We start from the raw sequence: 26,686 nt of genomic DNA on the forward strand, positions 1-26,686 counted from the left end.
TAATAAAATATGAACATTGTCCAAATCACCAAATACTAAACGTCCCTCTCCCCTCACTAATGAGTACCTGCTGCGTCAATACCCATCACAGCTTTGGCTTCAGTCTAATCTACCCCTCTATAGATAAGGTTTCTTGAGATCCCCAATCATAGAATTGTCCCCACTTTATGACAGAACCCAGTCCAGAGGGAATCCTCGCTTCTTTGGACCCTCCCCAAAGTCACCCCACCAAAGCTCAGACCTCTAATACCTTTCCCTACAGAGATGCCTGATGGTTCCCCATTGTATGTGTTCTCCCTCAATTTAACAAGTAATAAACCCAACTCGTGCCACTACAGTTGTGGTCCTGGTGGTCATTGGATGAAGGTCATTGGATGTTGACAGCATGCACAAGTAGGAATTGAATGATTATTTAACAAGATTGAGAGTAGCTCTCTCAAACGATAATGAAAGCATAGAGACCTTTTCATTAAAGTCAGAAATCAAACAGGGAAGCCTAATATTACCATTACTACCCAACATGTTTCTAGAAGGGCTAGGCAATGTAATCATGCAAAGAAGAGAAATAATAAATAAAGGCATTGGGGAAAAAAGACGTTAAAGTAATACTAGATAATAAAACTGTTCCAAGAAAATTAATCAAAAACTATTAGAACCAAGAGTAACTTTAGCAAGGCAATCTATTACCAATTAATATATAAGTGAAGAGTCACCAGAATGTAAACTTCAAAATATAATGGGGAAATTTCCCATTCACAAAAAAACATATGGGAATAAATGTAACAAAAAATTTCAGAGGAATAGAACCAAATAACTGAAAAAAAGGCAAGACATGCTATACACTTAAGTAAAAAGGCTTCCTATCGTAAATATTTCTTATAATTCAATATATAAATTCAGTATAGGTCTGCTAAAAATCATATTAAGGTTCTGTAATTTAAAATATTTTTCATGGAAAATGCAGGTGAATGACAAAAAAATAAACAAAAGTAAAGATATTTTTAAAATTACAAGAACTAAAGTGGTATTGAACCGCTAAAAAATTAGTAAGGCAGATCAGTGAAACAGAGAAGGAACCCAAAAAATGCCCAGACATATATTTAAAAATTGAGCATATAAAAACTAAGTAAAATAACATTAATTATTAAATAAATACCATTAGGACAACTGGCTAACTATTTGAAAATTTGTTATACCTTATTTCAAGTTATAGATAAAAATTAATTTCCAGATTTAAATACAAATAAACACAAAATTCAAAAAGGTTTTAGAAGAAAAAATGTAATTAAATATTAATATTGAAAGGCAAAAAGCACAGAAAAGATGAATTAACTACATAAAATTTAAATTTGGATGCCAAAAAATGAAGGCTTAAAAAATTAGATGCAAACTAGGAAAAAAATGTGTTAATAAGTGACATTAAAATGGATACATTTTAACATATAATTTTTATAAATCAATGTTTAAAATATGAATACATCAAGAGGAAAATGGGCAAAAAGCAGGAAGTCATTGTCACCTATAAATGTGGGAAATACTGTAAGAACTATAACACCCAGTGATGTCAGGAATGCTGAAAAGCAGTATTTCTCATTCATTTTTGATGGGAGAGTAAAGACTAGAAAAACAAACAAACAACAAAATGCTATTAATGGTTATTTCTAGATAATAAGATTATCAATGATTTCTTTCTTTCTTAAAAAATTTGCTTAGCAGTATAATCTACAATAAACATGGTACTTTGTCACGTTACCTCTAAAAAATGGAAAATAAAACTTGAATTCAATTAGTTTCTCTAATTAATTTTTCCTAAATTCAGCTTGTTAAGTCACAGCCCTCCTCAACACCATCCTGCCACTCCCAAATCACCGATTTGGTAAACAAATTTTCAAGTTCATTAAAATACACACACACACACACACACACACACACACACACACACATAAAAAGGGTGCCAAAAAAAATGTATACACATTTTAAGAAAGAAAAACTGTATTAAAATTGTAATACTCAATATATACCGATAACAAAAGATAAATACAAGTCACGTTTGATTTCTGCAATTACAAGAGGGGCTCAAAGTGGTTACCATCAGTGTCCAGACACTTCTGATTACAGCAAACTAGTGCTTGAGCAACATTGACCAAAGTGTCCATTTGTATACATTTTTTGGTACCCCTGATATATTACATTATATTATATTATATTATATTATATTATATTATATTATATTATATTATATTACATTACATTACATTACATTACATTATATTATATTATATATGTATAGTACCACATATATGTATACTACCACATATGTATATATGTACACACACACACACACATACACACACACACACAAGAATTTTCTTTGTATGGTTGGATCACGAGATAGAAAGACCAAACTTAAGCAGTACACAAAACACTCAAGAATACTAACCTATTGCAAATGTTCTTCTTAATAAATTTCAAGGTTGCCATAAAACAGTAGGATTTAGTTACATGAATATCATTCTAGGAAATGAGGCCCTAGAATTTCTTTACTAGATTTCAGTTGATCCAGCAGTTCTGAGAACACCCAAGGATAATATAACAACAAAAGCATAAGCAACAAAAGAAAATATAAATTGAACTTCATCAAAATTAAAAACTTTTGCAAACCAAAGGGCACTATCAAGAAAGAGAATCCACAGAAGAGGGGAAAATATTTGCAAATCATGTATCTGATAAGGTGCTGGTATCTAGAATATATAAAGAACTCCTACAATTCAACAAGAAAAACACAACTCAATTTTTTAAAATTGGCAAAGAACTTGAATAGACATTTATCCAAGGAAGATACACAAACAGCCAAGAACATGAAAGATGCTCAACATCATTAGTCATTAGGGAAATGCAAATCCAAACCACAATGAGACACCACTTCACACCCACTAGGATAGTTACAGTTTTTAAAAAGGGGAAAAGAAACCAGTGTGGTGGAGAATGTGCAGAAATTGGAACCCTTGTACATTGTTGGCAGGAATGCAAAAAGGTGGTAAAATGGGAGAAAATAGTTTGGCAGTTCTTCAAAAGGCTAAACAGAAATACGATGTTTCCCCGAAAATAAGACCTAGCTGGACCATCAGCTCTAATGCATCTTTTGGAGCAAAAATTACTATAAGACCCAGTATTATGTTTCGTTATGTTATGTTATGCTATGTTATATTATACCAGGTCTTATATTATAGTAAAATAAGACCAGGTCTTATATTAATTTTTGCTCTGAAAGACGCATTAGAGCTGATGGTCCAGCTAGGTCTTATTTGGGGGGAAACATGGTACCACGTGATCTAGCAATTCCCATCCTAGATATATACCTAACAGAACTGAAAACATATGTTTAAACAAAAACTTTTTAAAGAATGTTAACGGCAGTATTATTCATGATAGCCAAAAAGTGGAGCCAACCCAAGTGTCCATCAAATGTTGAATAGATAAATAAATGCACTGTATACAAACAATGGCATATTGCTCAGTGATAAAAAGGAATGAAGGACTGACACATGCTACAATGTGGATGAACCTTGAAAACATCACAAAAAATGAAAGAAGCCAGACACAAAAGGCCACATTTTGTATGATTCCATTTATGCAAAGTGTCCAGAAAAAGCAAATCCATGGAGACAGAAAGTAGATTCATGGCTGCCATAGGTGCGGGTAAGGAGATAATAAGAAATGATTGCTTAATGAATATGAGATTTCTTGTTGGAGTGATAAAAAAATGTCCTGGAAATAGACAATAGTGATGGTTGCACAACATTATAAATGCTCTAAAGTCACTGAATTGTAGACCACAATGGTTACAATGAGAATTTTATGTTATGTAAATTTTACCCTAACAGAAAAAAAAAAAAAAAAAAAAAGAACAAAACCAGGGACACCACAGGTTTCGTTTAGAACCTTTAGTGGAAATTGGAGACAGAGCCTTACGGATCAAGGCCCAGCTTGATGACAGCCCCCGGTTGGGTGATGGCGCAGGCTACACAGCTGGAACAACAGGGCCAGACGACAAACCAGGCTTCCCGTCTCCCAGCCCAGAGTTCTTTCTGTCAGAGAGCTAGCGAGCTGCCTCAGAATCAGAGCCCAGCCAAGCTGTCTACACATGTCTCAAAAGCAAACCCCAGCCACCTTCAAGACCAAGTGCTTCCCCTTCAAGACACTCTTTGTGTGCAGCTCTGGACCTATGCTACCAATCAACCGAACTCAAGTGTCCATCAGCCCACCTGCCAATGCTCCTACTGGTGGCTTGGTCATTATTTGCTTGTCATTTATGATTTACATTAAGTGGAAAAATCACCTTGTCATCACATTGCTCTAATCTTTGAAAAGCATGCCATTCATACTCTCAGAGTTGGCCTCTGTCCCAGCGATATTTGAAGACATCTCTTGTGTTTAAGAAAACTGATGGACAGACTACCCGCAGTTCAGGGCACGTTTATAAAGCAAATCAACAGTCCCTTTTATAAATGGCTTCAAGGAATTCATTGGAAACAAACAAACAGACAAAAAACCACATAGGTACAGCACCTTTTTGCAACAATTAATTCTTTGGAGACAATATAAGAATAATTAATAGAGAAAGCAATTCAGTACATCACAGTGATTAAGAGTCTCTTTAGTCGCATAGACCTGGGCTCCAGTCCTGCCTCTGGCTTTTCATTAGCAAGTTGCTTTGCAAGTTTCTTTCACCTTCAGATATTTCTGTTGCAAAATAAGGATAACAGTAGTACCTACTTAATAGTTGTCTTAGCACTAATAAGATAGCACAAATAAAGCATGTAGCTCAGGGCCTACCCCATAGGACATATGAAGTTTAATGGGATATGAAATATTTTGGCCACAAAACTAAGTTGTACTTTTACGTTCACTATCTCTGGCAGTGGAACAGAAACACAGAATGCTGTGTTGCAAGAAATATGGGACTGAATCAAGAAACATTGGTTCAAAACCTAGTTCATGTACTTACTAAATAGCAAGACCTTGGGATCAGTCAGTAAATATCACCAGGACTCTGTCTTTATTTATACAAAGGGAATAACGCCTATATCAGAAAGTGCTGGGACAAGCTTTAAAATAATATATTCTGAACACTCTAAACTAGACATACATTCTTGAGTTATATAATGCTACATAAATAACAAGGTTTTAGTGCTATAGAACTGCGGTGGGACCGGGCGGTGACAGGCCTCTGTCCCAATCCTGGGTCTGTCACCTGAGTTCCATGGGATGAAGAAGTGTTTTCCTGGGCATCACTTTCTCCACCTTTAGAATGAGGCGATAAAACCATCATGAGGTCTCTTTCAAGCTCTGACATTCAGTGGGAGTACACATTGGAATCCATGATCAATTCTCACTCTCTCTTCTTTCTCAAGGAAGTAGAGAGGGACACTGGGACCAAAGAACCCATCAGAATACCTGGCTTGTCTTTATCACAGGTAGGAAACCGTCCAGCCCTATCTGGACTTCCACGGCCCACAAGTTCATGAACTATGCAACATTGGAGAAGTCATAGCCAGATGTTGTCACTGGAGGTTCAATGACAGCAATTCTTCTCTCCACCCTTAAGCTACAAGGGACAAAGATTGTAGAAGCTGTTTAGCTGCAGGGAGTTTTCTTCTACTCAGCTTTGGGTCCCAGGTGGATGGGGAAGGTCTATCTCATCCCAAATGTAACACGTCTTACTTCCTCCCACAATTAATTCATTGCAGGTCTATTAATTGAGCAACAACTTTTCAATATCAATGACTCATTAAAATTTACTAACTATGGAAATATTATTCAACCTTAAAAAAGGAAGAAATCCTGTTGTATGCCACGTGGATGAACCTTAAGGACATTATGCTAAGTGAAATAAACCAGTCACAAAAAGACAAACACTGTATGATTCCATTTATATGAGGTACCTAGAGTAGTCAGATTCACAGAGACAAAGTAGAATGGTGGTTGCCAGGGGCTGGGGGAAAGAGGACATGGGGAGTTATTGTATAATGTGCACAGAGTTTCAGTTTTGCAAAACAGAAAAGCTCTGGAGATGGGTTGCAAAACAATCTGAGTATATTTCACACACTGAACTGTACACTTTAAAATAGTTAAAATGTTAAATTTTATGTTATGTGTATTTTACCACAATTAGATGGGGTTTTTTTTTTTAATTTAACTAATTATATGATTAGTTAAAAAATCATCTAGGAAATCAAGAACAACCAACAATTATGGATTATTACCATTTCCTTCTCCTACCCAAGCCCCTCTCTCCTTTTGAACCCAGATGGGTCTTAGGTATATTGGAATCCTGAACCATAAATGTTCATATTTGTGTCTCCTCTTTCGAAACAATGTGGCCTCTAAAGTATCAAATTAATGCCCTTGTTCTAGGCTCCCAGCCAAATCTCTACCACACATCCTGCTAACTAGGCATTCATTTTGTTGAACAGGCTAATCTATTATCAAACACATATCTCTGGGGACAACTTGTGTATCAGTCATTCACGGAAGCGATGGATGCCTTGAATCATTGGGATTTCTCTCTAGCTAAGATTAACACAAGGAAGGGATTTTGAATGAGAGAAGGGAGGGCAAAAGGGAAGAGAGTGATTTCAGAACTCGTTGCTTTTGGAGGAAGAAAGCTCTAGAAGGGGCATCGCCATCACAAAGGGGCAAGGGTAGCATTAAACATTAAGAGGGCAGCAGAGTCCCTGGGCACCCAGGGCTGAGAGCTCATCAACATGGGGAGAAAGAATGGAGACATAGAATGGAAAGGCATATCAGAAAGTGTTTTACAGACTTGGTGGTTTTGTCAAGTTCAGCAGCACTCTCATGTAGTTCCCTGACTGGCACCTGCCCCCAGAGAAATGGACAATCAGTCCCCTACTACCCTACTCTATGTAGGCTGTTTGCTGCAGGGAAAAGGGCCTGGGAGCCCCATTGGAAGGGATGCTCATGATCCAGTTTCCCTGGTGGGACAGCTGGTTCTGGCTAACATGTGTCTGAGGTAGAATGGAGGGAATTCTTAGGTGGAAGGGAGGAGGCTGAGGGACCCCTGGGCACTAGCAGGAAAGAATACAGCCAACAGTAGTGTCCTTCTGCTCTCTATTGCAAGAGGCTCAGAGTCCCTAACAGGTGGTCACCAATTTAACTGCACTGCAGCCCAAGATGGACTTCCCCCAAGGAGACAAAGGGAAAAGAGAGTAATGTGATAGAAACTTTCCTCATTTGCACTCATGACACTGGCTCTTCCTTTCACCAAAACCTAACATCCCAGCCCAAGCCACACCGAGTGCTTTCTGGTGCTGACTTGTTGACATTTGCATGCTGGGATACATGCAACTCAACATCCCCTAGTCGCCCATAAGCCATGTGGCATCCAGGCTCTGGAGGCGTGTTCCCTCCCTTCCCACCACCTTACTAGAGGAACAGCAGAACTCCTAGGGTGGCAGGTGGGCAAAGCCCCTCTGCATGCATTAATAACACCTATAAACACAGATTTAGGGAAGGAGGAAAGATGTGAGATCCACTCACTCTAGTGTATCCCCCCACCTCTCTATGTGCCAGGGCTTCAGATAAAAACATACTAAGATATTGGCTGTCACCCTACTCATTAGCTGAAAACTACCGTGTTTCCCCGAAAATAAGACCTAGCTGGATCATAAACTCTAATCCATCTTTTGAAGCAAAAATTAATATAGGACCCAGTCTTATTTTTCCGTAATATATTTTACTATATAATATTGTATATATTATTATATAATATTTTACTATAAGACTAGGTCTAATCTAACATAATATAATATAAGACCGGGTCTTATATTGATTTTTGCTCCAAAGGAAGCATTAGAGCTGATTGCCCAGCTAGGTCTTATTTTCGGGGAAACACGGTAAGTAATGGCTACCTGATTCAGTCAAAATGGTGGGCCCAACTGTACTTTTGGAAATCACCATTGTTACACACACACACACACACACACACACACACACACAAATGGCTTTTGTGTCTTGAATAGTCATGAAATATTCAAACACTGTTAAGTACTGATCCTGGTAAATACTCTTAGTCATGAATGAAACAAATCCCAAAGGAACAGCCCTTACATGATAAGGCAAGATTGAAAATGAAAATTCAGGGAAGGCAGCAGAAAGACCAAGCCAGAATCACCCTCTGCAACTAATAACCAGGCAACTGAAGCAACTTTGGGTTTCCAGAGGCTAAAACTGCCTAGGGTTTGGTTTCCTCTTCAAATCTCCCTCTCCATGTGCTCTAGGTTTATCGTTCCTATTAAATTTAGAAAGTGTTCAAACAAGTAACTCTGATGATCAAATATTGGAACTTCTAAATGCATAGAAAAAGAGACGTGTTATTCAACCCAGTGAAACTTTGCCTTTCAAATCTGAGTTTTAATTCACTGCCATCATTATCAAGAAGACCACTGTCAACCAGCACCCCTTGAGCGGCCATTTTTAAAAATGATCTCTTCCTTATCGTGAGGCATTTCTCTGCGCCCTTTAGGACATTAGAATTACCAGCACAACTTGTTTAAGAGGAGGACACTCACACAAACGTGTGAGTGGCACTAGAGGTTCTGCTGTTCCTGCTATAATGATCATGGTTTGGCCCTCACCTAGTGTATTCACGTAGGAAAGCATTTCACACTCACCCAGCTTTCGTTTTAAGTTACATTACTAGAAGCTTTTACTTCAGCTGTCTGATCACTTGGTACAAAGTAAGTTTTCTGGATTAAGTTCTTCTGGTTGACTGATAGTGAAACGCGGATATCCGGTGACCCCTCCCCCATATGAATAAATCAGAGCACAGGGCTGGGAGAGAAGGAATTAAGTAATTAGTTGCCCCCTTTTGAAAATGACAGCAGATGGTTTACCTTTCCTAGAATTGGTCCAACAAAAGTGAAAAGCTGCAAAATTCTATGCCACATCAGGAAAGAGCAACATGTTTGTGCCATGAGCACCAACTCTTCGTTGTTCTCTGATGTGTTCATTAAAAGCACATTGTCTGAAGCCCCGGCAAATAAATGCTTGTGGAATCACTCAGTGACTATGTATAGGCCACTCCCAACTACTCTGAAAGCCCCGTAAGAAGAAATCACCTTGAACTTTTTCTATATAGCTAACTTCCCCCTGCCCCACAAGGCAAGGCACACAATAAGTATTCAATAAATAATCAATCATTGACTGATTTCTCATTTTCACCAATGGGCCTGGGAAAGAAACAGCAAACAAATGTTGAAACAGTTCACACTGTAATTTATCAGTTGAGGAATTAAGGCTCTGGGGGGGCTAGAGGGAATGCACAAGTATGAAGGTCACCCTGATAAAGAAAAAAAAAAAAAACAACTGTGGTGTGAGAAGACGACTGCTCTTAAAATGCACGCTGTTCTTATTCGCCAGAGATGACGAACATTTTCTAAAATCAAGGTTTACCAAATTGGTCCTCTTTGTTTCCCCATTAACACTGTATGGAGGGTGCCAATCCATCTTTGACACTGGATCCAAAATGTGAAGGTTTTTTTCCCCTTTTCTTTTCACTCTTTGAACATAATCCACTTGGTCCCTATCCCCAAAGCGCCTCCCACATAGGGCGGGTTGGGGGGAGCACGCTGGGAAGCCCTTGCTTTAATACTTAGCGGAACTTTGTTCTCCACATGGGCTATTTAGGAGCGTCTGGGTTTCTTCGGGGGACTCCACCGCCTGCCTGGTTCTTCTCACGCAGCACACTGGAGTCAGGGTGATGAGATTCTCCAGGGCGGTCCGGGAGGCGCTGACCATGGTCCTGGCCTCCAGCTCAGGACGCGAGCGCGGAAGGCAAGGAAGGAGATGCTGTAGGAGAGCGCGCGCAGGGCGCGGCGGGGAGCAGCCGTCGAAGCCCCCGCCCCTCCTGACCCCCAGGGAGCCCGCCGGCCTTCATGCAACCCTCCACTGCATGCCCAGAGCTGCATCCAAAAAAGGGTGGGGCACCCAGACACAGTTGCCATCGGAAGGCGCCCGGGAGGATTTAAGAAGAATGGAACCGCGGCCCATCCCCATCCCCCACCTTGCGACCCCCAAGCAGAGGATCGGCCGAACCTTTACCATCACCACCCATCAGGCCCAGGAAAGCGCGGGCAGCCTTTGTGGGCGCACGGCTGCCACAGTCAAGCCCGCGCCTCTCCATACCTTTCGCGGAGAAGGGGCGGGTTGGGTGGGGTGCGTGTACATATGCGGGGAGGGGCAGGACGGTGGGCACGCTGGGATGCTCGGTTCTCCACCGAGCTGTGAGGGGGGCGACGGAGGGGCGATCTCTGCGCCGGGTCCTCCTTCTCAAACACCCCCACCACCCAATACCAACCTGGTCGTAGATGTTCTGCAGGGCTTCCTTGCCCGAGGCCCGCCGGATCTCCACCTTCCGGCCGGATTCAACAGATGGCTCCCCACCCGCGCGCCGGCCCTGCCGGGAGTACGGTGGCTGCGGGTCGGGACCCAAGTGGGCGACGTCCCGTTGCTGAGCCACCACCTGCCCCGAGCCCCGGCCCACCGACAGTGAGTCGAAGTCGATGGTCTTGTTCTCCGAGGACCCTTCTACCGGGCAAAACATGCCACAGAATTTCTGCCGGGGCTTGGGGCTGCCTGAACCCAGGTTTTTAAAAAAGGCAGGGACCTCTTCGTCCTCTGCCGCCTTCCCGGATTGCTTCCTCTCGGCCATGGCGCGGGGGGCTCGGGGAGGGTCCTCTGCGTCCGCCCGTCCGTCTACGATCCCTAAGTCTGCCTCTCTGTGCACAACCCTCTGCAGCGGCTGCCGCTCTCTGCCTACCGCAAGGTGCACAGAAAGGAAGGAGGGCTGGTGAGCGGGCGACCCTCCCTCCCGGTCCCTCCCCCTGACCCCTCTTTTTCCCCTCCCTGCCCACGCCCCCCGCCGCCACGCGAGCTCCGGCGAGCTGCAAAGTTGGGTCTGGGAGGGCGGCCGCTGCGGCAGCGGGAGTGACAGGCTGCCTGCGGGTTCCCGGCAGCTGCAGGCGGAGGGAGGTGCAGGCGGGGCGCGGCGGGGGCGGGGCGAGGCGCTGGGAGCTCCGGCCCGAGCTGAGCGCAAGGGAGGGGGGGAGGGTTGCACCGCCCAGAGCCCCGCGCTCCGGAAGTGAAGCTGCCAGACCACCGGCTAATGGATGGGGAGCGGAGGGCCCGCTAACAGCTCTCGGCTCCAGGGTGAGTATGGGATAGGCACGCTGGGCGAAGACCCGAGGGCGCAGCCAGCCCCTGGCCCTCGCGCCCTTCTACCTACGCGACCCAGGCGCCTCTCCCCCACCGCATTGCGGAGGTAAACCGGGGGCTAGGGCCCTTTATGGGGAGGGCTCCCTCCTCTTACCTCGGGCATGAGCTGATGGATGAGGAAAGGGAAACAAACTGGCTGGCGACAAGACACCGGGGGAGAAGGGAAGAGGCCGCAGTGAGGATGGGGAGGGAATGGCGCAGGCCGTGCGGAGAGGTGGGGGCCATGTCCCGATGCGCGGGACACCAAAGCTTCAGTCTACCTACGGGCTTTGGAGGGCTGTTGGGGGCAGAGAGTGAAACGAGAAGGTTCTCGCTCAGTGCATCCACAGTTGTGGAGGGCGCACAGCACGGCAGGGAGAAATGCAGAGGCGGAGCAAATGGTGGTGGATGTGGGGTATAAAGAGACATAGGTCTGCGTGCTGGCGAGTGTAGCCAAGAATACAGTGCAAATTCCGGCCCAGCACAACTAATACATAGAGAGGGTGCCTGAGGGCGCCACGTACCGTAATTGCGCCACTGCGCCACGAAGGGCCCAGGAGAATGTTCTGATTTGGTATCTTATGCCCCCACCCTCCAAAGGGAGGGAAAGGCACAGATTACAATCCACTCCCCAAATCTCCAGCCCTTACTTGTCTGCCTCCCCTGTACCCCCGCCCCTGTTGCGCACTGCGCCAGAGCCGCGTGCGGGGGCGGTGGGGTGGGGGCATATGTGCCCGCGCAAGTCCAGTGTGAGGTAAGAGATGGGGCTGTGACTGAATGCTTTGAATTGTATGAGGCCAAGCAGGGTAACGGTGTGCGGAGACGTGGTTGTGTATGTGCGGGTAGACCAGGCGCAGCTACCTGGTTGGTGGATATCCAGAGAGCGTTTTGATATGTGCCAACAACACCGTCACTGAGCGCGCTTCATTGCTCACTCCCATCCCCACGTACTTTCCTTGTATCAGTCTTTGCCCCTGGTCGATTACAGCCCCGCCCCTTTTACTACGGTGGCAATATCCTGCAAAGACGATGCCCATCCTTTGGTGGTTCTAGAGGGAAGTCTGGGCATGCTCAGTAACGAGGGTGGGTTTGGGCTAAAAGAGGCTGTTTGCCGCCCCGGAAAGTGTGACCAAGGATTCTGTCCCATTGTCAGCTCTTGCCCTTATTAGGATTCGATGTGGATACTCTCCCTCAACCCAAATGTGAGGGATAGTTTGGTGAATGGAGTTAAATTTGGAGGACCACCAGTCACAGTTTGAGGAAGAGCCCACCATGATAGGTGGGAAGGAGTCTCCTGATGAGAAGGGGAGAAGGAGGAAGGAGAACGATACACGTGTAGGGAGCTGAGAGACCCACAGGTGGACATTCAGACTCAGCACCAGATGTGCTTCTAATTTGAATAAAGTGCTTCCATACGAATTACATCATTTCCTACTTACGGCAGCCTGTGAGAGGAGTGCTTTTCCATCACTACTTTCCAGGGTAGGAAACAGATTTAGAGAGATTCAGACGCCTTGCCTAAGGTTACTAATTAAATGATCCAACAATCCCAGTGGGGGTCTTCCACCTGAAAGTATGGTCCCTTTTCCAAATTATCCTTATGTTAGAAAATACAAAATTTTTTACATTTTTTCCATATCCAAATATTTCCTTCCGTGGACTTACTGTGTATCAAAATTGGTGGTTCAATTGCCATCTTTTTATTTGACAGTTACCTTGCAGGTAGGGACTGCATTTGGAGGAAGAAGCCATGGTAGTTGTTCCATAGACCTTGGAAATGTTTCTTCCTGCACATTTGATGCCTTTTTACATCTCATGTTTCCTCTAAAACTACAACGTGAGAGGAAGGTCACCCCCACATTGAAAGGGAAAGGGAGGCATGGAGAAGTCACTGGGCTCAGATCCATGAGGCTGCTGGGCCAGGGCATTATCCATCATTTTGCCCTTCTGGACCTCGGGCACACTCCATGCCGCCAGCACCTTCCAGAAGGACTGAGGAAATGTGCCTGTAGCAGGAATAGCTGCCACGATGGCTACAGGTTGGCATCTGTGGCATATGGACCTCACTCGGCTTGATGGAGAGTTTCAGGCCTAAGGAAGAATGATCATGGCCGCTTAACACACGCGGTACAACAGAACTGGGAGACTTTAGGAACGCTTCCCTTTTTACATTACATTACCCACTCTCCACTGGCTCTCTGTAGATATGCTCTCTCTTTTCCTTTTTTCCTCAAATGATCCATTCAAGTTCAAATGCTACAACAATACTGTCTTATTAGTAACTTAACATTCATAGCAAAAGAAACACCTATTTGTGCATTTGCCTAGCCTGACCAGACATAACAAAAGAGCATGATTCATAATCCAAGTTTAACTTATTTGGCCCTGAGATTTTCAAAAATTATTAAATGTATATTAAATTCTTATACCTATATTATTATATTATATTAAAGTATATTATATAAGTTGTATTGTTATACTGACATTAATTGGTTTTAAGTATTCGAGTGATTTCTAATTGGACTTTTTTCATCAAAGAACTGAAGCAACTATATTGTTTAGTAGATTGAATTGTGAAGGATAGTCATATTTTTTAATAAACTCGCTGACAGTCTTCATCATTGGATATTATCAAACTATAAAAATACACCATTATTATTTATGTGCAACAGGGCAGCTTGACTTGGCCAGAGCTAAGAAGGATGCAGACACGCCATTGTATGGAGTTGGGTGACATCTTCATATAGTAGAAGCTGAATAAATCAGATCATCGACTCTCATGGAACATTGGAACACATAAACAGGTATCCAGCCACATCTCCTCATATCATTCTTCCCGTGGGAAAGATCTTGAATCCTGGCCATAAGTGGGCTCAGACATTAATTGGTGTGTCTGATGAGTATATTGTGGGGAAGCCAGATGGCAGGAGGGTCCCCAAGAGGGGAAAAAAAATCACTAGGAGCAAAGAAGAGATCTGACAGAGTGGGACAGCACAAATACCACGTAAGGCAGAACCTTCGTCTATCTTCACTTCCATCTGTAACTAGAGTGTGGATGCTTCCTGGGAAGGAGAGGGCTGTGTGGTAACTGACCGTTGTTTCACTAGGAGTCCAAGCCACTCTGCTGTGAGACTTCTCTCCAGGAGTTCTGGGTGCCAGGGCAGAGGCGTTTCCCCACTGACTAGAGAGAGGTGAGGCGGCAGAAACCCGGAGAGTGTGAAAGCAGTTCTCGCCTTTCTCCGCTGGTCAGAGAGGGTCAACACCACCACGTGGCTGCTGGCATCCAGGAGAGAAACAGCACCCACGGGACTGCAGAGCCACAGACAGTGGCGCTGTCATAACTGAGACACTAACCACACACCTTGGGTCTGTTCTAGAGACATAACTGGAAGTGCTGAGTGCTTGCCACTGGACAAGTAAGGGTTTTACTGGTCCGTCCAGAAGACTTTGAGACTGATATTAGAGTGACCTCTCCTGGACCCATTCACTGGTGGGTTCAAGGTTCAGGAGCCCATTTAAAGGATACTTTAAATCCTAAGGCAGTGCCTACCTACACCACAAACTAATTGGTATCCGTAGAGTTAGAGCAAATACATACTCGTGAAGATGGCACTGGCACTGTTGGAGGACTGGTGCCGGATAATGAGTGTGGATGATCGGAAATCATTGATGGTGATGGGTATTCCGGTGGGATGTGATGAGACGGAGATTCAGGAGGTTCTCCAGGAGACTTTAAAGTCTCTGGGCAGGTATAGGCTGCTCGGCAAAATATTCAGGAAGCAAGAGAACGCAAATGCTGTCTTGTTAGAGCTCATAGAGGACATTGATGTCTCAGTGATCCCCAGTGAGGTTCAGGGGAAGGGGGGCACTTGGAAAGTGGTCTTTAAAACCCCGAACCAGGACACTGAATTTCTTGAAAGACTGAACCTCTTCCTAGAAAAAGAGGGGCAGACAGTCTCAGGTATGTTCCGAGCACTTGGACATGAGGGTGTATCTCCAGCCTCAGTGCCCTGCGTATCACCGGAGTTACTGGCCCATTTGTTGGGACAGGCAATAGCACATGCCCCTCAGCCCCTGCTCCCCATGAGATACCGGAAGCTGAGAGTGTTCTCGGGGAGCGCGGTGCCCGCCCCAGAGGAAGAGCCCTTTGAAATCTGGTTGGAACAGGCTACGGAGATAGTCAAAGAGTGGCCGGTAGCAGAGGCAGAAAAGAAAAGGTGGTTGATGGAAAGCCTGCGTGGCCCCGCCCTGGACCTCATGCATATAGTGCAGGCAGACAATCCTTCCATAAGCGTGGAAGAGTGTCTGGAGGCATTTAAGCAAGTGTTTGGAAGCCTGGAGAGCCGCAGGACCTCACAGGTGAAGTACCTGAAGACCTATCAGGAGGAAGGAGAGAAAGTCTCAGCCTACGTGTTGCGGTTAGAGACCCTGCTCCGGAGGGCTGTGGAGAAACGGGCCATCCCCAAGAATATCGCAGATCAGGTCCGCTTAGAGCAGGTCATGGCTGGGGCGAGCCTCAGTGAGATCCTGTGGTGTAGGCTTAGGGAGCTGAAAGATCAGGGAGCGCCCCCGAGCTTCCTTGAGTTAATGAAGGTGATCCGAGAAGAGGAGGAGGAAGAGGCCTCTTTTGAAAATGAGAATATTGAAGAGCCAGATGAAGGGGATGGCTATGGCCCCTGGGAAAACGAGGCAGATGACTAAAAGCCACCTCAGGGCGGGACCTACAGCCTGTGGGCCTGGGCATATTCGCTTTACCAGGCTAAGACCTTTCCCATGTTATTTCCTTGAATGAATGCAATTGAAATCAAGGCATTCGAGCTAGGTCGTGATCCTCCTTTCTAAGAAAAAAATTACTGAGAGTTTCTTGGACCCTACATAGATCACCAATAAACAGAAGATTCAATTCCAAATATGACTTAGTAAGGCTGAAGGAAACTTCAGGTTTCCTTTAAACATCCCCAGATGGACCAAAATGTACCCGTACCATAGAAGAAAAGAGTTGATGTGAGAAAAAGAATCTTTCGTTCATCTATCTAAAAAGATCTAAGTTTTTTGACTTGTCAGGTGTTTTCCTTTTACAAAGCGGCAAACTCTGTGTCCAGAGCGGGGTGAGGCACTGTTTGAGGAGGTAACAGGCATATACCTACGTGGCCCTGCTCTCAGGAAGTGACAGTCTCACTGAGGACACGGCCTCTACACGTAGAAGCTAAATAATCTTATGTGTAAATACAAGGCCAGTGGAAGCCAGCAGAAGTGTGACTGTTAAATGAACACAACCATCTCCACCTTCAGGTTGCTTTCTCTCCTTCCTTGGAAAGCGCTCCTCCCACTTCTCTGCTAGGTGTCGGAGAGACAGTTCTAGGCACTGTTATGCCCTGCTTTCAAGAGGTTCCCAGTGAGAGGGGCGTCCTCAAGAAAGGGCAGGCGTTGCTGGAGGACATGCTGGAGAGTTAGGATTTAGTGAACAGGCCGGTCTGGGTAGAGAAGATTTTTAGTGGTGACAGAGGGCAAAGAGAAGAGGAGGGCCTACTATGTGCTTGGTGTTGTACTCGTGTCTCATTTAATGTGTACAGCAACCCCAAAGTGGTATAATTTTGCTCTTTTTGAAAGAAACTGAAGCTCCAGTGGGTTAAGGGGTCTTCTCAATATCAACTTGCTAACAAGTGGCAAACCCAAGGCAGGAGTCCATAACTCTCTGACTCTTGCTAATCTGCCCTACATCATGATCGTGGTTTCCAAGTTGTGCAGAGATTTTTCAGCAGTTCCAGCTTTAAAATGTAGTTTAAGCCCTAAAGTTTAATAAGTAACAGGTAGACACAAGTGTGTTGGTATCCAAATTTTAACACCCAGACATTCACCAGCAGGCTCACTTTTATTTCCAGATTGACTCATTTTGTGCAGACCTTGGAAAAAAGGTTCCCTTGCAATGTCTGGGCACATATCTGAACTTATCTTAATGTTCATAGATTAGGGGAGCTAAACACCTCATGAGTGTTTAAATCAGGCCCATGCGTGTCCTGTGATGCAAAATGTACTGGTAGAGCATAAATGAGCACCATTCCATGAAAGCTAGTTGATGTATCACATCCTGGTAGTTGTGTACAACAAACAAGTTGCCTAACTTCTCCAAACATCACTTTCCTCATTAAAAAATGGGAAGATAATAGACTAGAGCTGTTATGTAAGGATCAAATGACATGATGCCTTGTAAGGACCTACCATGGTGTCTGGAAGACAGAAAGCCCTCACTACATTGAGACTTATTATTATTTTCATGATGCTTATTGTCTGCTCAATGCATGCTCTCTTTATTGTTCTAACAGTTGTGCAGTAACTATGCAGTCTGTCGGTCAAGTTGTGATAACATTGCTGTAGAAACAGTTTTAGCTCTTATGGTAAGTCCGAATGCTTGTTGTCTATTATTTTGTGATAAGTATTCCAGCATTGTTGACTCTTCTTCATGATTCAACTTTGAAACAATAAATTGTTCTTTCTGATCGTGGATAATTTTAACTGAAGAATATCCTGAGATTGTAAGAGAAGCATTTTTTAAAAAGGTATCATTTGTGATCGTTTATCTAAGTTATATATTTCAATACTGTTCAACCAAAGTGATACAGTTATCATCCAATACACCCTGATTTTGTATGTTTTTGTATTCATGAAAATGGCCTCAGTTTTCAGCATATGAAGTAAAATGTTATCAATGTGAAGTTAAAAAATAAATACATGCTAATAAAATTCTGAGTATTTTTCTGTTTCATGCATTGTGGTTTTGTATAAACTATTGCTTGAAGAGGGAGTTTTATTACTAAAAGAAAAATTTGCATAGGTAATGTTAGAAAATCAATCCAAAGCCAAAAGGTCTTGAACTCTTCTAGACATAATAACCGGATAGAAAAATGCTGCAATAAGAATACTTGGGCTTTGTCTCCAGGGATGAGTGAGGGCTCAGTCCACCCATCATTGATTTCTCTTTTAAAATACAAGAAATGACAGATGGAGGCCAGTTCCCTCAGAGACCTCCAACTCATTTGCTTAGGCAAGTAACTGTACAGTGAAATTCACCAGCCTCTGTTCTGCCAAGGGTGAAACGACCTAATGCTGAAATACTGCCTTTCTTGGATGGAGTCATTTTCTTACTGCATAGATGTGTAGGGAGAAAATTCCTTTCGCCTTTGGCCCCTCTTAAAGTTGCTGCTTTTCCTCTTTTCTATAGTACAATGGGGGCGCATTCCTCACTGGGCTGCACACAGTGCAGATCGACCCAGTACAAGACAAGAGTCCTAAGGGATGTCCAACACCCTCTTCCAGTCACTTGAGCAAAAACTGCCCAGGAGATTGGTCTCTCCTTGTACTTAATATGTCTCCAGTCCTGACCCTGGAGACTAAGGCTTCCAAGATGACAAAGCCCGCTGCTGAAGACAACTTTTTAGCAGGGGTCATCAGCCACTTCAGGCCTTCAGGAGAGGTCACCTGATGATATCACCTATACCAGCCAGTCCTGCGAAGCCTCTCATCCTGTGTTCCTTGACTGGCCATCCTAAATGCAGGACTCGATGATCATCAGTCCTCATCTTTCCTATTTTGTACATGCTACCGTATGCTTCTTCCCAGTGCTTTGGGACCCTCCAACATGCCTACTGGATATTCCATGATGTCCGAAACAAACCAGCCTAAATCATCAGCATCCTTGCAGAGTACCCTGTATCAGATTCCTTAATTGACCACGGGTCTTCCTGGTAGTTGGCTACCTTCAAGCCCCGTGAGGGAAGCTGCTCAGCCTCCCCACCTCAGGAAAGACTAAAGAATAGTTGTAGCATTTCTTTTGGGTCACCATCATCATTTCCCCACTTGCAAACACATTCGGGACTTCCTAGCACACGCTCACCCACTCTGCTGTGCCACCCACCCACTGTGGACCAGGCTAACAATCCTGGACAGAGCACTGGCAAAGAAGCTAAGTCCTGGCCCACTCAGGACTGAATTGGGCTGGGTGTCATCTAAAGCAACGAAATGGAAGAAAAAGATCGTGACTATAAGCCATGTTCAAAAGAGTTCTACAAGTCAAGACTGGAAAAGCAAAGAGTGTTGGAAGCTAGAGTATTGAAGGAGTAGAGCCTAAAATGAAACAAAGAAGTGAAGTAAGAGTATCAGAGACAGAATTGTCTAATGCACTAAGGGTTTGTTTTTTGTTGATTACCAGCATAATCTGTGGATGGTCTAAAGGCCCAGGACCAGGATAAACATCTCTCCAATCCCCTTCCTGACAGGGTGGGCCAGGAACTCCTTGAGTTTGTCCAGGGAATACCTGCATCGAGAGGCTCTCTTAGGGTAGAACAGGGTGTCCCTAGATGGGCTTTTCAGAACCTAGCCTTGCCATGGCAGCAGGCTCTGGAGCTGTCCCTGGTCCAGACCTGCGTTACGCAACTGTCTGCTGTCCCCAAGTGGTCCTTGACACCCAAAATGGACACTTCCTTAAAAACTGGAGTAAACCCAGAGTATGTGCCAAAATCAATTCTATCATAAGAAAACAAGGTGTAGGATTTCAGTCTCTCTTTCAGAATACCAGCTGGAGCTGCCCATTAATTGTCTGGACTGCTTTAAGCAGCAGCTGAGACTTTTCCCCAGCCTGCCCCACCCCCACCCACCCCTGAAGGGAGGACTTACCCAGATTGCAGTGCTGCTGAGGCTGGGAGGCCCTGCAGGAAGTCCCCAAGGAAGGCAGGGGAAGCTTACCCCTCTCCCATCCTGTCCCAGGCCTGCCCTGCTCTGCGTGGCCTAAAGGTGGGCACACTGCTTCTTTCCTGCTTGGCAGAACTGCTTGGCCAACAAACTCAATTACCAAAATAAAGCTTTCTTGAAATAACAAGCAATTATCACAAAACTAAACCTTAGTTTTTTCCCAGCCTTTGTTAAGGTATAGTTGACAAAAAGTGTATATATTTGAGGAATATGATGTAATGTTGTGATATATGTCTACACTGTGAAGTGATCCCCACAATCAAGCTACCGTGTTTCCCCCAAAATAAGACCTAGCCGGACAATCAGCTCTACTGCGTCTTTTGGAGCAAAAATTAACAGACCCGGTCTTATAGTAAAATAAGACCGGGTCTTACGTAATATAATATAATGTAAGACCGGGTCTTACATTAATTTTTGCTCCAAAGGACACATTAGAGCTGATTGTCTGGCTAGGTTTTATTTTCGGGGAAACACGGTAATTAACGTGTCCATCACCTTACATAGTTACCACTGTGTGTGTGCGTGTGTGTGTGTGGTGAGAACACTTAAGATCTATTCTCTTAGAAAGTTTCAAGCATAAAATACAGATTAACTATATCATCATGCTGTGCATTAGACCTCCAGAACTGATTCATCCTTTATAAGTGAAAGTTTGTACTCTTTAACCAACATCTCCCCACTTCTCCCACCCACCCTCAGGCCCTAGCAGACACCATTCTACTCTTTGCTTTTACGAGTTTGACTTTTTTTGATAACGCATATAAGTGAGATCATACCGTATTTATTTTTCTGTGCCTGGCTTATTTTACTTAGCATACTAGATCCTCCAGGCTCATCCAGATTGTCACAAATGGCAGGATTTTCTTCTACAGAAGTAAACTTTATACTATAAATGAATATAAGTAAGATGGAAACCCAGCTGGTGAATAAGGGATGCTGAGTTCTGCTGACGAGCCATCATATTGCACTCCCTGGCAACATGCCCTACGAGGGTGTTGGTCTCTGATGACACTTGTTGAGCTCGGGGACCCTGCTATTCCAAATAGTGGCTAGTGGATACATTAAAGCTTCTAAATAGAAAGCTTCTATGTGCGCCTAAAGCAGCTGTACATATCTAGGACTAGGTGTGCTGCCATCTTGGGAGAAACATCTACCAACACAGAATTGCCAGGGCTATTTCCAATTATAGGTGATTTATGGTAGTAATTCTAAAAACCAAGGTAGTAATTCTTTGGACTCTCAAGCCTTGTCACTGGTCTGGGTTTATGGCCAACAGGTGGCCATGTGGGGTGAGGACCCAGGCTCACAGGTTCCACGGGCCATAATCATTATGTTGGGTGGGTTTTCAGTCCATCACTAAAAGGGCAACCTGGCAGAGCTGTAGAATCTCTAGGTCATATTACCTCACCAGGACCATTCCGTTTTATCAGCAGCTTAACTACTTGAGAGCTAGTCCTCCTTGACCAAGGCCCATCCGAAAGCTTTTTAATGCTTCAGAATGTGCAATGGCATGGATCTGAAATGTATTTCCCTGGTGACTAGAATATTTTTGGCTTAGGAATCCACGAAAGTTGTAATGCAAGGGATAAGTGCTGGGAGCATCTACCTCCTCTGTTACCAGGTAGCCTGTGGTATTTGCCAGGAGCGGGCAGGTTAAGTTGAACTGGGCATCTGCTTATGCAGTAGACAAAGCCTCAGAGGCACAGTGATGGGGACTGACACAGACTGAAGAATAAAGAGAGAGGCAGAGGGGGCCATGCATGCCTCCTACCCATCTACCCCCACTGCTGGCACTTCCAACCTATGCCTGAAACAAAGGATAAAGCACCAGAAATTAAAACCTAGAAATAGACAAGGAGTGGAACAAAACACAAGCATGAGAACAATAACTCCAAACAGAATAAGTAAGAAGAAAACACATAAAGGCACATTATAGTTAAATGCTGTAACCAAAGGTGTACTACTATAAACTGAAAAAATCTTGAAAGCACCCAGAGGAAAAAAAGCATATTACATACAGTGGAGTAATGATAGGAATTACTGCTGAATTCTCGTAAGAAAATATAGAGGTCAAAAGACAGAACAATAACATCTTTAAACCACTAGATGAATAGGGATTTTTTTTAAGAAGTTTGGGGCCAAGGTTTAGTAAAAATTTGCCTTTAAAATAATCTGAACCTGGAATACATTTGGAGGTGGTTGGCAGTATCGGGAGTTGGGGCAACTGGGAAGAAACTTTTAACTACTGATTGGATTTCTTTCATGGTAATTGGAATATTCAGGTTTTCTATTTTCTTCTGGAGGCAATTTTAGTAGCTCAGATTTTCTAATGTTTTTTCCATTTTATCTAAGTTTTTCAAATGTATAAGCATAAGTTTGTCAGTGTTCTCTTCAGGTGTTTGAAATTATCAATGCTTCTATAGTTATGGCTCTTTTTTATTCCTAATATTAATTATTTGTGGGTTTTTTTTTTCTTTCTGGGTTAATATTGCCAGAAGTTTAGCTATTTCATTAATGTGTTTCAAAGAATCATCTTCTGTTTGTTTATCTTCTTCATCATTATTTTATTAATTTATTTTCTGATCTTATTACAGTCATGTATCGCATAACAACATTTCCGTCAATGACAGACCACATATGCAATGTTGGTCCCATAAGATTATAATGGAGCTGAAAAATTCCTATCACCTAGTGACTTCGTAGCTGTCATAACGCCGTAGTACAACACATTATTCGAGGGTTTATGGTGACACTAGTGTAAACAAACCCACCGCGCTGCCAATGGTATAAAAGTAGTATAGCACATGCAATTATGTACAGTATATAATACTTGATGATGATAGTAAATGACTGTTATTGATTTATATAGCTATCCTATATTTTTTATCATTATTTCAGAGTGTATTCTTTCTACTTATTAAAAAGTTTGCTGTAAAACTGTATGTCTGTTACTCCAGCAGCAGCTTTATACATCTCATCTCTACCACATCTTTTGATTGCATCATTTTCTCTTGTATTTGATTTAATCTTATGTTGTTTTGTTCATCATGGCCCCTAAGTGTACAAAATCCACTGCTAAGGTTACCAGGAAGAGACCAAGTCGAGTGATTGACCTGGAAAAAACTTAAAAGTGATTAAGGACTACGAAGGTGGAAAATCAGTGATGGTTATTGCTCGCCAGACAGGCATGTCCCATTCCACCATAGCTGCAATCTTGAAAGAAAATCAAGAACAAAGTAACAAAAGTTGTTAAAGGATCAACTTCATTGACGGCAACAAGACTAACAAAAATTCGAGAAGGGCCTATAAGCAGACACTGAGAAACTTCTAATGGCCTGGATTGAAGACCAGACACAGAAGTATGTCCCTCTCAGCACCATGACAATCACGGCCAAAGAAAAAAGTTTGTGATGTTGAAAGAAAAGGCTGGACCAGACTACAATGTTGAAATTACTGCTAGCTCTGGGTGGTTTAAACGATTCAAGAATCATTATTCATTACATAATGTGAAAGTGAGTGGTGAGTCTCTGAGTGCTGATGTGTAGGCAGCTGAAGAATTTTTGGAAACTCTAGATAAGCTGATTATGGAAGAAAATTACTTGCCAGACCAAATATTCAATATATAGATGAAACCTCTCTATTCTGGAAATGGATGCCTGAAAAGACTTTCATGCATAAGGAGGCCAAGTGAATGCCAGGTTTTAAGACTTTTAAGGACAGGGTAACAGTCTTGCTTGGGGGCAATGTTTCAGGCTATAAATGGAAACCCTTGGGCACAGTGAGAACCCAAGGCCTTTAAGTGTGTCAATACGTACATGTAGCGAGTGTCCTACATAAGCAATAAGAAGTCATGGATGACCCAGCTCCTCCTCCAAGACGCCCTCCTGAATTGCTGTGCCTGTGAAATGGAGAAGTGCTGTTTGGAGCATAACATCCCTTTCCAGGTTTTGCTTATTGTTGGTAATGCTCCTGGAAAGCCTCCTTTTATGGGTGATCTGCATCCCTATATCAAAGTGGTGTTTCTCCCTCCAAACACCACCTCTTCGATCCAACCAATGGGTCAATGGGTCAATGCTGCAACCGAGGAAGACACTGATGCAATTCTGGAAGGATTTATATCTGTGACTGCATCAAGAGCCTTGTTTGGGCTTGGGGTGATGTCACCAAGGAGTGTATGGATGGCATCTAGAAGAAGACACTCAAGAGGTTCAGCCATGACTTCAAAGGATTTGCCAAGGAGAAGGAGGTTGCAAAAATCAACAAGACTGTGGCTGAGATGGCAGCCAGCTTGAACCTGCGTGTGGCTGAGTATGAGGAGCTCTTGGAGGTACTTTCTGGGGAAATGACTTGAAGTGTTGTTGGAACTGGAACACGAACTCATAGCTGAAGAAGAGGCAAAAGAAAAGGAAACTGCAGGAGAAGAAAAAGAAAAACCCCTAGGAAAATCACAGTGAAGGGTGTAGCAGAAGCTTTTGCAGACTTCAACGAGTTCCTTAAAAAGTTTGAAAAGATGGACTCCAACACTGAAAGGTTTTCATTAACAGAGAGGAATGTTTATGATGTGTTATATACTTACAAGCAAATTTATGATGAAAAAAAGAAGTAAACCAAGCAAACCACCATGGACATATTTCTGAAAAGAGTGACACCTTCTCAAGAAGGGCCTCAGGCAGGTTCTTCAGGAGTAAGTACAGTCTATGATGTTCTCACAATGACAGAATCGCCTAATGATGCATTTCTCTGAATGTATTCCTGTCCGTAAGCACTGCATGAATGTTTATGACATTCTGGAAAAGACAAAATTATGGAGACAGTAAAAAGATAAGTGGTTACCAGAGGTGGGGGTGGAAGGCAGGGATGAATAAATGGAGCACAGAGGACTTTTAGGGACAGTGAAAATTCTCTGTATGATACTATAATGAGGGATATATATCATTATACATTTGTCCAAATCCAAAGAATGTACAACACCAAGAGTGAACCCGAAGGCAAACTATGGACTGTGAGTGATAATGATGTGTCAGTGTGGGTTCATCAATTGTAACAAAGGTACCACTCTGGTGAGGGATATTGATAATGGCAGAGACTGTGCGTGTGTGGAGATGCGGGAATATGGGAAATTTCTGTAACTTCCTCTCAATTTTTCTATGAACCTAAAACTGCTCTAAAAATAAAATCTTTTTTTAAATAATTAGGCTCTTTTCCCCAATTGATAGAAGGGTAAGGGAGATCAAAGTGTGAGAACTTGACACCATTGCTGCTTTGAAGATGGAGAAGAAATGTAGACCTAAAGTGGCTGATGGCAGAACCTGGCTAGCAGCCAGCAAGGAAACATAGACCTCAGACCTACAACCTACAACCTAAAACTGGGTTCTGCCAATAATCTGAATGATCTTGAAAGGAAATTCTTCCCTGGAATCTCCAAATGAGAGCCCAGCCTAGCCAACGCCAAAATGTGAGATCCAGAGCAGAGAGAAAAGTCCAGCCGCCCACCCCAATTACCCCAATTACCCCAATTTCTGATCTACAGAATTGTTAGATAATAAATGGGTCGTGTTTTTTAAGCCTCCTTTGTGGTAATTTGCTATACATCAACAGAAAATTAATACCATACACTCACTTTGAGGAATTTCTTATCATTACTGAATGTTAGATTTTGTCATTAGCTATCTGTTGAGATAATCATGTGGTGTTTCTTTTTTTATTGAATGGTTCTTTTTTAGTCTGTTTATATAGGAAATTACTTTCAATGACTTGCAAATGTTAAACCAACCTTGCATTCCTGGGATAAATCCCACTTGGTCATGATGGTTGCATTATTTTAGTGGTTGTTTTCGGGTCTATAGTATCTATCTTTAACTTACCACAGTCTAACTTCAAGTGATGTTACATCATTTCACATATGGTATAAATACCTTACACTAGTTCACTTCATTTCTCCTCTCTTGGCCTTTGTGCTATTGTTGTTATGTATTTTACTTCTACATGTTATAAGCCCAAAATACATTATTATTTTTGGTTTAAATTGTCAATTATTGTTCAAATTATATAACAATTGAAAAATATCATATATTCACTTATATGAGAGGGGCAGGCAATTCCACCCATGGATATGTCATTACCATATCCAGTGCGCTTCATTCCTATGTATAGATCCATATTTTCACCTAGTATCATTTTCCTTCTGCTTGAAGGACTTCCTTTAACATTTCTTGCAGTGTAAGAAATGCATTAGTTTTTTCAGCTTTAGTATATCTGAAAAATGTCTTTATTTCATGTTCTTTTTTGAAAGATATTTATACCGAATAAAGAATTCTATGCTGACAATTTTTTCTTTCAGCACTTGAAAGATGTTGCTTTCCCAACTTCTAGTTTGCATTGTTTCTAATGAGAAAACTGCTGTGATCCTTAACTTTGCATTTCATATGTAATGTGTCTTTTATCACTGCTATTTTAAGTTTTTCCTCTTTATTTTTGGTTTTAAGCAATTTTATTATTATGTGCCTTGATGTATATGCTTTATATTTCTTGTGCGTGGAGTTCTTTGGATGTCTTTGATCTAGTTATAGGTGTAGAGCTTTTATCAAATTTGGGAAACTTTGATCATTTCTTTAAATATGTTTTTGTTTCCTCCTTCCTTTGGTGATTTGAATTACATGTATATTAG

General features: G+C 42.9%; 2 protein-coding genes across 4 annotated transcripts in view; one reads left to right on the forward strand and one right to left on the reverse strand.

Moving 5' to 3' along the window:
* Positions 1-10,747, reverse strand: part of DPYSL2 (dihydropyrimidinase like 2) — a 109,038-nt gene extending 98,291 nt beyond the window's left edge. Inside the window, exon 1 of the mRNA XM_033133635.1 lies at positions 10,379-10,747. Within this exon, the coding sequence (XP_032989526.1) occupies positions 10,379-10,732 (354 nt within the window). The 5' untranslated portion in view covers positions 10,733-10,747. The remainder of the gene's footprint in view (positions 1-10,378) is intronic.
* A 346-nt stretch (positions 10,748-11,093) lies between these two features.
* Positions 11,094-18,000, forward strand: PNMA2 (PNMA family member 2). Of its 3 annotated transcripts, none has more exons than XM_033133638.1 (3): positions 11,094-11,229; positions 13,947-14,078; positions 14,382-18,000. In XM_033133638.1, exon 3 carries the CDS (start codon positions 14,881-14,883, stop codon positions 15,973-15,975), a length of 1,095 nt encoding a protein of 364 aa, XP_032989529.1. In that variant the 5' UTR covers positions 11,094-11,229; positions 13,947-14,078; positions 14,382-14,880; the 3' UTR covers positions 15,976-18,000. The 3 variants fall into 3 exon arrangements, with proteins under 3 accessions (XP_032989529.1, XP_032989530.1, XP_032989531.1); XM_033133640.1 differs by lacking the exon at positions 11,094-11,229 and adding an exon at positions 11,246-11,341; XM_033133639.1 differs by having other exon boundaries at positions 13,947-18,000.
* Positions 18,001-26,686: the final 8,686 nt, after the last annotated feature.

This window comes from Rhinolophus ferrumequinum, chromosome 18, assembly GCF_004115265.2.
Source record: "Rhinolophus ferrumequinum isolate MPI-CBG mRhiFer1 chromosome 18, mRhiFer1_v1.p, whole genome shotgun sequence".
NCBI classification, from domain to species: Eukaryota; Metazoa; Chordata; class Mammalia; order Chiroptera; family Rhinolophidae; genus Rhinolophus; species Rhinolophus ferrumequinum.